General features: G+C 35.1%; 1 protein-coding gene across 2 annotated transcripts in view; it reads left to right on the forward strand.

The window, feature by feature from the left end:
- Positions 1-8,662: 8,662 nt before the first annotated feature.
- The window catches only part of LOC133187407 (SRSF protein kinase 3-like), a 40,355-nt gene continuing 34,290 nt past the window's right edge, over positions 8,663-14,727 (forward strand). For both annotated transcript variants that reach the window (XM_061322764.1, XM_061322766.1), the window contains exons 1-2: positions 8,663-8,760; positions 8,851-8,920. In XM_061322764.1, the coding sequence (XP_061178748.1) occupies positions 8,736-8,760; positions 8,851-8,920 (95 nt within the window). In that variant the 5' untranslated portion in view covers positions 8,663-8,735. The remainder of the gene's footprint in view (positions 8,761-8,850; positions 8,921-14,727) is intronic.

A 14,727-nucleotide genomic window follows, 5' to 3' on the forward strand; every position in this document is an offset into this window, starting at 1 on the left:
CAATTTTATACATTTGAAAGCTGAGTTGTATTATACAATCTGAAAACAGAAAAGAATTTCAGATTTTTGTATATGTGAACATATGTAGCATAATATGTTTCGAAGAAGAATTTTCTTGTAATATTACTATTTAGTACTAGTATTCAAAATCGAATAAGTGCGAATTAACCATTAAAAACTCTTTTTTTTTTTATTACGTTTCCTAATTTCCTTCTTAATCTTTTATTCGAAAATAAATGCATGCAATAAGAAGATATAAGTATCTACTAATGGGTCATTTGCATATACAGTGTAATTGCTATTATAAACGATGACATGCATTTTATATATAAATAAATAAATAGGTGCAGGGGATGTCATTTTGTTAAACTGAATACTCTTGAATTTCTCGGAGGGAATTGTTGAAGAAGATAAAAGTTTGATCTATAAATAATCTAGATCTGTGAGGCTTCGTTTCGTCACATACTATTAGTTCACGATGCATCATGGACCCAAATAGATTAAGTCTGGGCCGCGGTGTCATATATATATATATATATAACGAGACTTTCCCCATAGTGAGTCCACCCCCTGGGGGTGGGGTGGGAAGAGTGCTTATAATAATTGAACTTTGTTAATTCCAGCGGTAGAAAATTGAATTCTGTAGAAAAACATAACACTATCATATTAATTTTGCGCGTAATTTTAAAATAAAGATAAACTGCATAAAAAGCGATAATTAATGCTTGTTATTTTATTCCCTTTCTAGGACTATTCCCCAGCGAGACCTCCTCTGTAAACTAAAAGAACGACAGTACAGAAGAATAAACTGTTTTCATAAATACAATATACCAAAAAGAACCTTTTTTCAGAAACTAAATTGGAGGGGGAATCCTCGTTATAAAACAGAGGGGAGACTGGCTATATAGCTAGTGGGTCTCCTCCCCACCACTGCCAGAAGAAGGACTATATAGTGAGACTTCCCCGAGAGAAGGCTCATTATATTGCCAGCCTTTTGGAGGGGGGTATGGAGGAGGAACTCACTACATGTATTTAGCCATGCAATCTTCCGGATCGAGAAAGATTCACTATATAGCCAGTTTTCAGGGTAAGTCTGACCATTGGGGAAGTTTCACTATATAAGACCGGGCTCCGAGGCCATAAAACTTAGACGAGCTCACTTAATTTTGATCTTAGTCTCACTTTTACAAAAGGAATATATAGAATATATAGTGGAAAAGTGAGACCGAGATCAAAAGTGAGCTTGTCTAAGTTTTATGGCCCTGAAGCCAGATCTGTAGAGCCACAATATACAGAAGTCAAAAGATGTACATACTTAAACTGTTTACAGGAAAATCATCAAAACATTTCTGCTCAACACAACCAGAATTTCTTCATTGAAAAGTATTTAAATATACTCATATGAGTGTGTTCGAATTATGATACATGTACCTATAAGATTAAGCCACATTAGCGGTCTAAGAGGCTATAGATCAAAATATTTATGACTGATAAAAGATTAAATTTAAATTTGGGGGAGGAGTTTAAGTTTTTGTTCTCCGACATCGATGATTACACAAAAAAGTGCATATGATGTCAAACAGGTCTTCAAAGTTTGGTGAGGAATGCAACCTCCGAAAAAAGTTGACAAGCAAAGAATAACAAACGAACAAACATAAACTGTCAACTTTAAAATCCTATTTCGTAGGGAAGGGGTCTTTCTCTAACTTATATTCATTTTTTTCTTTCAAATGCTGGGATTTGCGTATGTTGGACCGTACAGCAACAAAAAATGGTTGGGGGAGCAGCATCCAAATCAAAAGATGGGCGTATTTGTGATCTGCAGGAAGTATGTGTACAAAATATTTATAGTTTAAATGTCCACTAGTTGATCGACTAACTACAACTGGATAGACATTACATAGTAAAGTGTAACATTTACATTGAAATATTATGTCAAATTATAATATTTAAGTCCGCTAGTCTTAATCACAGGTGCTTGAGAACAGGATCCCCACCGCCACCCCACCCACGATATAGACCCCAGGACCATTTCGACTTTTTTTCCTCATAAATTATCATGTGCATACCCTCAATTCGAAAAATTACCTAAAAGAAACATTAAGAAATTTTCTATCCACTCTATATAGAGTAAGGGAAAAATATCGAATTTGTTTAGAAATGTTTGAACGTGCATATTATTATTACTAAAACACCTATTTATCACGGAGTTTTCTATATAAAACCATCCGTATCCTAGATTTAAGGATGTATAGAATAACAGTGGCGGATCCAGGAATTTCATAACGGGGAGAAGGGGAGTAGAAGGCATGGGGGTCTGGGTGCTGCATTGAAGGCCTAAGTGGGTCCAGGGCAGAGCCCTGGTAGGGGTCTCGGGGCGAAGCCCCCGGAAGCTGACGAATTCTTACAAATAAAAGGTGTTTTTCCCTTGATTTTAGGATAAAGGACATATAAGTTCTACATACAAAAAATTCAAATGGGGGGGGGGGGGCGCACGCCCGGTGCGCCGGCGCTGGTTCCGCCTTTGAAAAATACTTCAGGTAACATGCATATGAAGTGGGCCTTTTTCCTGTAAATATACACTACATTTATCATCACGTGATCACACTGAAATGTAATTCAATCACATCAAAATCCAGAAAATCTATAAGAACAGCATTGGGGGATTTCATTTTTTAGCATTGGATTACATATATATGATTTAAAAGTATAGATTTTGAAGAAAGTGCAAAAATAAAGATGGCTTTGTAGAAAAACTTACTGATAAATATGTATTTCAGCAATACAAAGCATGTATAAGTCGCCCGCGTGGCGCAGTGGTTAGAGCGTCTGCTCTAGAGTCGCGAAGTAAGGAGTTGATCCTTACGTCGCGGGTTCGAATAACACTGTGGGACGTGGAGACCGGTCCTTCGGATGAGACCGTATAAACCGAGGTCCCGTGTCGCAGTAGGTGCTGGCACGAAAAGATCCCTCACTGCTCAATGACCGTAAGTGCCGAGTATAGGACAAAATTTGCAGCTCTCCACCGGCAAGTGGTGGCGTCTCCATATGAGTGAAAAATTCTCGAGAGGGACGTTAAACAACATACAAACAAACAAAGCATGTATAACCTGTCTTACAAATATAACATTTTTTCGGTATCTCATGTCTAATGACACATATGTTGAGCTAAGTACGTTGATTCTTAACTGAATCAATTTGGTAAAACCTGCGTATCATATAGACCTCGAGATCTCAATTCCAGCAAATGTATAGAGTTATACAGTTCAGAGCATTTGTAGGTTTAGTGCAATCAAAGCCTCAAACGAAGTTAAGGTCGGACGACACGTTCATCAAAATATAGAACTTTTCCCAATATTTTGTGATTTAAATATTGCTACTTTAAGAAGTTCGAATTCCCTCACAAAATACCGAAGTACATTACCAGGCATTTGTGCAAAATTCCTGCGGATGGCATTTCCTACATAATCCTACTATAGAGATCACTTGCTGCTATCACTATTTTTTTGTCTATATAATTTTCAGACATTTTGAAAAAAGTTTAGAAATCAAAATATGATGATAATTTTAAATATCTTTGGTATATTACAAAGGCATGGCCGTAGGAACCGGGGGGGGGGGGCGTGCCCCCCGAATAATTTTGCCAATAAATGACTTATAGAAAATTTAGCTACTTCTAGCTTGTGCCCCCTCAATAAAAATGTCTGATGAACTTTTTTTTGGCTTGTCAAGGAATTTTTGGTAGTTGATATCGTGGCCCCAACTGAAAATGTATGGCTGTGCCCCCCCCCCCCCCAACTGAAATTGCTTCCTACATGCAAAAACAGATATTCGAGGAATGTGTCTTATGACCGTAAGGTCCTGTTGTAAAATCCTTCCCCAGAGATTAGAAACTAGCTTCCTAGCGGTCGAGAATAAACGGATGAGCGACCTTGAAAATCAAAATTATGATCTGCAGATCTGCAGTGCAAGAGTAGATAGTGGAAGCTTTCCTTTCTTTCTTTTTTTTTAATCAAGAAAGCATACAAGTAAATTCCATACTAGTTAGTAAAACACCCAGTTAATTTAAATTAAGATAGTATGTAAAAACATATAAATGATTGTGTTAATAAGATATATAATTATAAGTATATTGATTTACTGAAATATTGGTACATGTATAATGAGTTTTTAAAAAAATATAAATTTCCAGTGTATATTTTTTTAATGTCTTGGATATTTCTCATGCAAATATGTACATGATACAAGAATAACACTTTTAAAAACCTGTATTGAATTGTATAACATTTCGTTTTCTGGAACCACATTCCTTTTCAAGATATTTACTTAACCATAAAATTAAAGGTAGTCTTTTCAAGGAATAAAAACTTTTAATTTTTGTTGTAAATTCACAATTAAAATAAAAAGTTAAACCAAAAAAAAAAAAAAAAAAAAAAAAAAAAAAAGACTTGGGCTTTTCCTGGATACAGCAGATTACAGCCATATACAAATGTATCGAGATAATATTAATTAAGCTACTTACCTAACACTGCTCTGTGAAGAAAGCTTCTGTACAGAAATCGTGAAGACTTCAATCTTCAGTCGTGATAGTCAGTGATTACTTTTCATTTAGAATCGCTGACCGCGCATGGCTGAGGTATTTATAGCCAATAAAGAGGTCGCGTGGCACCCACGAGTCAATTGTCTCTATCTAAAGCTGACACGCTCCGATGAGAGTCACTGATTACTTCTCAAGAAGAATTCACTAAAACCTTGATCGATCCTGAAAAACTTTGCCAAACAACTCTGTTTAATTGTCTTGAATTGTTTGTTTAGTTACTCGCGTCGTTCGAATCACCATGTGTTCGATTAGACATGACAGTTTCTTGATGATTGGGTGTAATTATGCAATTAGAATTAATTTAAAGAAAGTATATCATTCACTCTTCAATTTAACACATAAATTAAAATGGCAGTTTTGAGCTACGGAATTTTGGGATTTTGTTCTCGAAACTTTCGATTTAGGATTTTTTTTTAGTAATGATCGAGGAAAATGATGAAAAGAATTCACTGATAAAACTTATATAATATTTTCGTTAGTTCTGTATTGCAATTTTTGCAATAAACAGCTAGCTAACCGTTAAATTCATTATATCAAAATTATATAATGAAAGTGAGTTTCAGCTACCTATTATATATCACATAAATACGTCAAATCCATTCCAGTTTGTTATTTTTTAGATGCATTAACAATGCGGCATTTATTATAATACACGAGGCAAGATGATAGAACAATGGTGAATGTACCGATTGATTGATTGGTTGACTGTTTATAACTTGAAGCTGAGTCGGTAGTTTTTTTCAGTTATCTTTGGGCGTTTTTTTTCTTTTGACTTTGGGGTTTCCCCCCCCCCCACTTCGTGAGCCTACCCTTTTTCGAAATGCAGAGAAACGTTCTTTTGAGTGCCAGGGGGAATTGTAATCATTTACATAGTGCATCCATATATTGTTGAATTTTAAGTATAGACTAAGAACAATTCATTTAATATGTCTCCAAAGTAAGGAATAGAGATTATATTGTTACTGAAAAGATTGATAAATTATCGTGACATGTTTTTTACTGTTATGAAGAGAAAAACAAATCAAAACAATACTTAGTACTGACAGTATCTTAACTTGTTTGCACATGCAATGCAGGAGCGGATCCACATTTTTTTTTTTTTTTTGGCACGGGGGTATGTCTATAACCAATCGACTAAAATATCCACTCACAATTTTCTGTTAATTTAAAGAATTTTTATTTCCAGAAGGAATTCCCATTCAAGTCATCCTCCTTGGTTCAGAGTCCTGACCCCCCCCCCCCCCCGCGATTTTCAGAGTTATTAAATTTCTTTGGTGATATTGACTAAAATGACCTTATTGGACCCCCTAGGAAACATGAACCCCTCAAATGGCAGAGTGAGTATATATTTGAAGGAAATTGACTTAGTAACATGACTTCCAACAGTACGAAATAATTTTAGTTTTCAGGTTTGGAAAGATTTTTTTATGCTGGTAAAAAAAAGTCAATTAAAGGAAGACATTTTTTGAGTTGGGAGTTCGTGTGGATTCCCCTCCCCTTTTCGGAAAGAATTCCTGGGTCCGCGCATGGTTTATAGTTCCCTTCTGTTCTCCTTCCTTACTGTTTTTTTTTTTCATTCTGTCCCCATTTGTCCCAGTAATCCACATATATAGAAACACAATAAACAAATAATTCTTAGTATACTTGTACATATTAAGGAGGGTTAAGTACTTCATTCTCCTATCCATATCGGACGCATTCAGGAATTTTTTCCATGCATGGGACCCATCCCTGATCCCAAAACACAAACACACACATCCAACCGAGAAATCTGTTGACAATAAAACCTTTTTCAAATGTGGAAAAATATTTCGGGAAGACAGGGTTTGTTGAGCCGCTCACCTTCACTTTTTAAATTTCAAATGTTCTTCCTACCAACTTAAAAGGAGTTAATGTTTTCTAGGGGAGGGGGGTCCAAGTTCATTTTTTCACATTACTTTACTATGCACATTTAATAAATCTACAAATTCAAGGGGGTTTCCAGATCCCCAATAGGTTAAGACCAACACTCTAGCTGCACACCTTGGCCGATTCGTACTTCCTCTAAGATTGATAAAGGCGACAGAATCATCGGCAGTTTGCCGAATGTGGGACCAATATTGCCCCAGGTGGTATTATATAAGCCTACTATATATCCTGTTTGGATATCAGTGCTAGAAATGGGAAAAAAAACTTTATTAATTGTAGTCTGCATATCAGTCCAAATATTGAATGAGATTGATCCCCAATAAGTTAAGGAGTTTCCGAGGGATCAACCTCCTGTAAGTTGTAAGAACTTGTTTCCAATCCTTTTGATTTATTCAACAAAGTATGTTCCAAACATCAAACATCAATCATTAAAACAGTACTAGTGGGGTTACAGAAAAACGTGTTAACCAAAACTTAGTACATGTACTTTTTAGGTATTTTGATGCAGTTTTATATTTGTAGCTAAATGAAAAATATTAAGTTTGTGCAAGTACTGCAAAATAACCCATTTGGGATATTATTATATTCTAAACTTTTTACTTGTTGAGCGATTGGCCCAAACCTGTCCAACATTAATTTAGGCACGTTGTGCGGGGGGGGGGGGGGGGGGGGGGGGGACTGCCCCCCATATTTGCTGATAATTTTCAATACATAGATTAAACATTTTTCTATTGAAAATGATCATTGAAATTAAGGCTGGTATCAGGGACGTAACATCGTTTTTGAAAGGGGACAGCCAAAGATAAACCAACTTGCCTGAAAAAAAAGTCCACACTTGAAAAATCCTATTTCGGAGGGGGGGGGGGGGGGTAGGTTCCAACTTCTTTCCATTCTCTATCGTGGGAGCGTAGCGGGAACGACAACTGGATAGAGAATCATGACTTCTTTCAGTACCAAATTTTTATTTATTTCATACACTACCACGTATATACCCTTATTTGACTATACTACATGAAAAGGGGGGGGGGGTTCAACCGGCCTTTCAATGAACATTTTCTATAGTAAAAGTTGTTTGGAAAAAAGTGAAAACTGGAAATTTCGCCGTCTGACATTCCGTCCGGTTCTGACGTTTTCCAGGCACGTAAAATATCAAAATCGTAAAAAAAGCCTGGAAAACGTCAGATATTTCGGACTAGGGGAGTACGTGCATGGGTATTTCTAATCTCAGCGAGATCCATAGAGACTAACAATTTCGGTCTGGTATCTCTACGGATCTCAGACCAGTATCACATAATCTCATTCGGGGTTTCGTGCCCGAACTTCGACCGCTTGTTTCGATTAATACGGGCTGAAATGAATTGGCTGTCCGCTTCAACTTTTTGCTTTGGACATCCTTTTAATTCCCTATCACCATAAAACTTTCGTTTCTTACCTGAGAAAGGTTTAAATCCATCATTATATAAGTTTGTTGATTTTTCATAGCAATGAGCTATTCGTTTAAACCTCCGATGCTGAACAGTTCCAGCAATAGTCTGCTTCAAATACTTCGTTCTACTAATTAATTTTTCCTATAGAAATGAACCATAGTACGAAAAAGTTGAAGCGGACAGCCAATTCATTTCAGCTCGTATTAATCGAAACAAGCGGTCGAAGTTCGGGCACGAAACCTCGAATGAGATTATTTGATACTGGTCTGAGATCCGTAGAGATACCAGACCAAAATTTTTAGTCTCTACGGATCTCGCTGAGATTAGGGTATTTCCCCCACTTCTTTTTGTATTGTAGTTTGGTTATGTCCCATAAATGTACAGAAATAAATAATTCATATTTACTGTATACATCACTAAAACATATGTCACTTTAATCTCTAAACATATCCAACATAACCAACACAGCCATAAGTTTCATACCCCTCCCCCATTCCAGATCTCCCTCCTCCACCAGTGTCCACTTTGATAAGTCTCGTGATCCACCCCACCAAAATATAATGAAGATGAAGTCAATCAGAAGAAAATAAAATATAAGAATGTTGCTATGACCCAACCACCAGATCCGGTGAACCAAATACGTTTAAATTTTAATCTCCAACACCGCCTTGTCTGATCTAAACAGAGTAAATTCAAACTGTAAACGGAAGTAAATGCGTCCCAGAATGCACCTTAGCAACAAACACGCATGCGTTTTGGCATGAATGATGGAATGAACATGAATTTGTAAGGAAAAAAATATGAGTTCCAAGATTCCTAGAAAGGGTATGTTCTTACAGAAAATATCTGGAATGTTATAGCGGAGTTTCTTTTTATATAAAGCGCTGGTACTTAAATTTTTGAATATTTTTTCAGCTCTCGCGCGTAAGAAGCGCTCAAAGGCCAAACAAAAATTCAGCAAGGAGTCAGAAGACAGGCGAAAACAGTGAGTGAATCTCCTTTTTTGTGTAGTATCTTCATCTTAACGACAATTTTATTACATATCAATATATTTGGGAATTTATAAACAAACGTGTAATGTGTTGTAGTGATGACAACTATTGTAAATGTCTGAAGTAAATTATTTCTCGTATGAATCATCAAACATTGATTTATTTCGGTTGAGTTAGTCGTGCCTTTTATTCTTAGAGCGGTTAGTCAATTATCATCATCATCATTGTAATTCACTTTATTTATGCACCAGTATTGCCTTTGCAAGCTATACATGTATGTTTGTATCTGCTTAAATTGAAAAGTTGCCCAATCAGATCTTGCTTGGACAGAAAGGGTGCAAGACAGTGGTTCTTATCTTTGAATGATCTTAATTATTAAATGGATCAGGAAGATTGAGCTGTTGAAGGACACAATTATGAATAAGAGACCTTGTTTTTCATTTGATTGTTTTTAGTTTATTCAAATTGTCAATGTTTTTAAAAATTCTTAAATCAATATTTACTGTATTACACTTGAAAAGAAGAATTCATTAAGCAGCAATAATTGTTATCTTCATGCAAGCTTGTTTAATTAAATATCTGTAATAAAAGTGATGAAAATTTACACTGATAATACATGGAAGCATTAATATTTTTGGGGTTTTAAAATATATATGATAACCTTTAAACCTTCTATAGATAATTTTCATTTCCCATTGGCATTTGGTTGAGTTGATCGTGCCTTTTATTCTTAGAGCAGTTAGTCAATAATCATCATCATTGTAATTCACTTTCTTTATGCACCAGTATTGCCTTTGCAGTAAATTCAAATTACATTCAAATTATCAATGTTTTTAAAAATTCTTAAATCAGTATCTATTACAATTGAAAGGGAGAATTAATTGGAGCTGCAATAGTTGTTATCTTCAAGCTTTCTCTCTATTTTGATTTGATATCAAAGGGGGAATCTCTCCCTTGGTCACCATCTCTTGCAGGTTAAACTGTTGAATTTTCTTCTGAGCAACCGATTTTAAACATTTATGGCAGAATTATATGAGGAAAAATCTTACCTTAATGCACAGTATGACTAGTTTGAATTGGTTGAATAATGAAGGAATCCAATGTGGCAGCCACCTGGGAATAACTCTTGCTAAAATTGCACCTATCAAAAACTATCCATACCTTATGTGTAACTTATAAACCAAATGCTTGCAACTTTAAGAAGAAGAAGAAAAACAAAAAAACATGGTTAAAATTTATGATGAGAAAGCACTTATCAGTCTGGCAAACTGAATATGGAATATACACACAATTATGTGTTCTTGTTTGAAGAAAAACCTACCAGGACATTTTACCCATTAACAAGTCTACAGAAACATATATTTATCACCATGTTTTTGTAGTGATGTACAAATACATGATTTGGCTATAGATAATGCATTTCAAATCTGTTCACATTCTTGCTGATTTCCTTCCTATAATTAAGGTCTTCCGTTTCAGTCGGAAGACCTTATAGTGATTGTACGGTTTATTATTATTATTATTTTTTTTTCCCCTTTTCGTGTCTGCCTCGATTTCTCAGAGATGGCTGGACGGATTTTCTTGAAATTTTCAGGAATGATAGAGAATGAAAATACCCCCAGACCTTTTTTTTCATTTTTTCAAAATTCACTTCCGGTCGTCAGATATCTCCGATTTCCGTCTTTTTCAAAAATATTTTGTCCCAGTCATATCTCAGAAACGGTAAGAGATTAAGACACCAAACTCTAATGGTTAATAGATCTTGAGGAGTAGGCAAAACCATTTGGGTTAAGAGCGTCAGCCGTCACTTCCGGTCGTCACAGGAAGTGATAATAGAAATCGAAAATTTCAACTTTTCTTTTTTGAATCTTTTTTTGCATCACGTTATTGCATTTCATTTGTAGTTTCGAAATATGTCAGTCCCACCGGAAACAAAAACGACAACTTCCGGTTATAAGAGAAAAACTACATAATTTGGGTATTTTTCTTTCCCATAAATATTTTTTATAGATGACGTATTTGCACTGATTTTTACATATGTTATCAAGACTGCAAATGTCTAGAGTAACCTCAAAAATCTTTGTAAAATTCACTTCCGGTCGCACGTTTAGGTGTCCGTAAAATGAGAAATTGTCGGAGTGAGATCTCAGAAACGGTAAGAGATTTTGACACCAAACTTTTATGAGTAATAGACCTTGAGGAGTAGACAAAATCATTTGGGTTAAGAGCGTCAATCGTCACTTCCGGTCGTCACAGGAAGTGATCAAAGAAATCGAAAATTTCAACTATTCTCTTTTGGAATAAGACTTGCATCATATAATTGTATCTTTTTCACAGTTTTGATATGTGTTGGTTCCACCCGAAACAAAAAACAACAACTTCCGGTTATAAGAGAAAAACTACATCATAGGGTTTTTGGATTTTCCCATACATATCGCTTATAGATAGAGTTCTTTAAATGATTTTTATATATGTTATTGAGACTGCAGATGTCTAAATTGATGTCAAACATCTTAGTATAATTCACTTCCGGTTGCGTATTTTCCTGCCCTCAATTTGAGATTTTATTCACCTAATTGCTCAGCACCAGTAAACGACTGAAGTCTAAAACTTTCAGGACTGATAGTCAGTCACCAGTTTTTCTACATCATGTGAAAATCGTAGTTTTGTTTTCTTTTTACAGAAATGTTTGGCTAATGCAGATGTTAGATAGACTAAAACCATGCAAATCATTTTCACTGGGAGTGCCGGCCTAAAAACCGGACGTTGTTTCAAACATGAGTAGTTTTTCATGGAAACTTTTAGGGATGATCAGTTGTGAATAATTTAGGTGTAGAACGAACATTTTATTTGTTTGGAGTAATTTCAGTCTTGATGAAGTAAAAAAAAAACATAGAAAGTAAATTTATTTCCGGGATTTTCTCATGACCTTGACCTTTGATCTTAACCTTTGATCTTGACCTTGAACTTTGATGACCTTGACTTTTGACCAAAAGGTCAGAATCAATAATAAATTTACTCCTCTTTCTCCCCTCCCCTTCCCCAAAAAAATCAAAAAAAAAAAAATCAGATTAATATCAGCCTAGAATATTTCTCTAGAACTCATACAACACCTCGGATCGACATAAAATTTCGGGGTTTTGCAGAAGATACCTGAAAGAAAGTTTCCTGAAAATTTGACAGTGAATCTCTGAAGTATATAGAAATTATGAATGTTAACGGCAAACACTACATCTTTTTTTCGTATCTGAAATTTAGGTGCTGATGAACATAAAAATTAATTAAAGCTTTTCTCGCTTATTTCTTCAGTTGTTATGAATAGCACTCGATTCTCTTGATATGATATGATATTTTAACACCAAGCATTCTTGCTTTCTCTAGTATGTGGAATTTATTTCAATTTTATTTAGAATTAATATTAATCGAATGAATGTCGAAAACAGCGATTTTTTCCCAGCAAATAAATTTTCACGCTCTCATTGGCACATTTTTCTTTCTAAAATGCATATCTGAAATTTTGATTCATGCTACTTACATTTAATTCAATCCACACAGAGATGCTTACCTATTATTTCAGGATATTCAGTCACATCCGAACCCGATCCGACATTTTCATATATTTGTAAACAAAGTCTCGACACTGCAGTTCTAATGCATCATAGGCTCTGAATGATTAATTCAATGCATTCCAAATATAGACCAACTCAAATAATTTTTTAAGCCGACAATCTGCATTTGCATTATACACCAATCGTGTTTCTCAATCTATTCAATACTGATCACTACATTCCATAACAAACAAAAGAACACGTGCTTTTATTCCTATTTATTCTTAAACAATTAATTTACTACCTCCATCTTCATCGGAATACGTGGTCTAGTGGTTAGCGCACAGGTCTTATAACCCGAAGGTTTTGAGTTCGATCCATGCTGGGAGAACTTTTTTTTTTTTTTTTTTTTTTGCATTTTCTGCTTTTTTTTTCAGAACAGTTGACAAAAGAATCAAGAAAACGGAAGACCTGTTATTGCCTAGGCAATAAGTATCTAGTTGAAGTTTATTTTCACTTCTGTAAGATATCACTGCTTGAAGAAAGCTGAAATCTATGAAAGTAGAGTTGACAGTTGTTGAATATCTTAAATCAATGTCAGACATTTGGTCCAACATAATTGAAGATTCTGTCAGACCGGAAAGGTTTTGTCAAATCAGAATAATAATATGTACCCATTTTGTACAAGAAGAAAAAGGAGTAACTGCACCAAAATGTCATTATTGCTTCTTTTTTTTTTTTAAGAGTTTTCTATCTTCAATTTGTATTTTTCTTTTCTTTTTTGGTTAGAGAGCCTTAAAAATTTAGATTGGCCACATGGTCATCTCTGTAGTTTATGTGGCCTTCATCTGTGCATCCCTATTCCTGATCTTTAATAATTTTGATCTCATCAATTTTTTTAATAAGCTTTCCTGACAGGACCAATGGTTTCTGACAACTCTGGGTTTATTTTAAAGTGTTATAAAATAAAATATAATCTATTTTTTTCTTACATTTTCCTTAATACCCCCCCCCCCCCCCTTTTCCTTTCTCTCAACTTTCACTCAAAACCAAACACAAAGAAATAAGGATCAAAGGAATGGAGAAAACCAGAGTTGATTATTTTGAACTCACATGGAAGAAGTCGAGATGAGTTTATTTGTGCCATACCTCGGCTTTAGCATTGGTGTCCCAGTTAAAGTTCTAGGAGCAAGTCCATTTCCCAAGTAACTATCGGTATAAGCCTTACATGGATCAAACTTGCATGAATTTTGCATCTATGGATGTACACTACTAGACTTCTTTGGGATGCTGGATCTGACCTACATTTTCCAGTTTTCCAGTTAAGAGACCAGTTTAGGGTTTTTGGAGCAAGTTCATTCTCAAGTAACAATAAGCCCTATGTGGAGCAGGCTTGCAAGGATAATGCATCTAGAGATGTACACAACCAGGTATGCTTTGGAGAGCTGGATATATCTGACCCAGATTTTCCAGATGAGTGACAGGGTAAAGTTTTTGGAGCAGGTTCATTCCCAAAGAACTATAATGTCTTTGCTGACCAAACTTGCACAGATAATGGAGCTAGGGATGTACACTACCAGACTCTTTCAGATGCTGCATTTGAACTAGATTTCCTGGATGAGTGACCAAATTAGTGTTTTTGGAACACACCCATTATGAAGTAACTTATATCCCTATGTTGACTAAACTTTCACGGATGATGCATGTACCAGATTGACCTACATTTTCCAGATGATTGAATAGTTAAGTTTTTGGAGCAGGTCCATTTTTAAGTAACTATAAATCCTGCCCATATGAAACTTGGATGGGTGGATCTACTGATGCACATTATCAGATGATTCATTTGGTGTGAGACTTTGCCTTGCTTCATTAAGTTCCAGGTAATATTCATCAAGGTGAGCTTCATAGTCTTTGATTACCTATGTTTTCATAGATAAGTTAGGCAATTATTTACTGAAATTACTCTTAAAAATCTAGTTGTTTAGAAATATATATATTTAAAACCACAAATAGAGGGATCACCTAGAATTATCAGGGTTAATAAAATTACATAATAAACTTCCCATAGGTGAAGAAAAACATGGAGCAAGGGATAGTGATATGCAAACATACCAATGTCTAACTGTCATATTAAAAGGAAATTATTATGAAAAAGCATTTGTTTACACAATTCTTGCAATAGAATATGAACATATAGGAAGAATCAGCTAGTATTGGGGTTTCTTTTTTCATAGAAACTAAAATATGTTTAC

The sequence above is a fragment of the Saccostrea echinata genome, unplaced genomic scaffold (genome assembly GCF_033153115.1).
Source record: "Saccostrea echinata isolate AGI-Se365-2 ecotype Australia unplaced genomic scaffold, CSIRO_AGI_Sech_v1 ptg000015l, whole genome shotgun sequence".
NCBI lineage: Eukaryota > Metazoa > Mollusca > Bivalvia > Ostreida > Ostreidae > Saccostrea > Saccostrea echinata.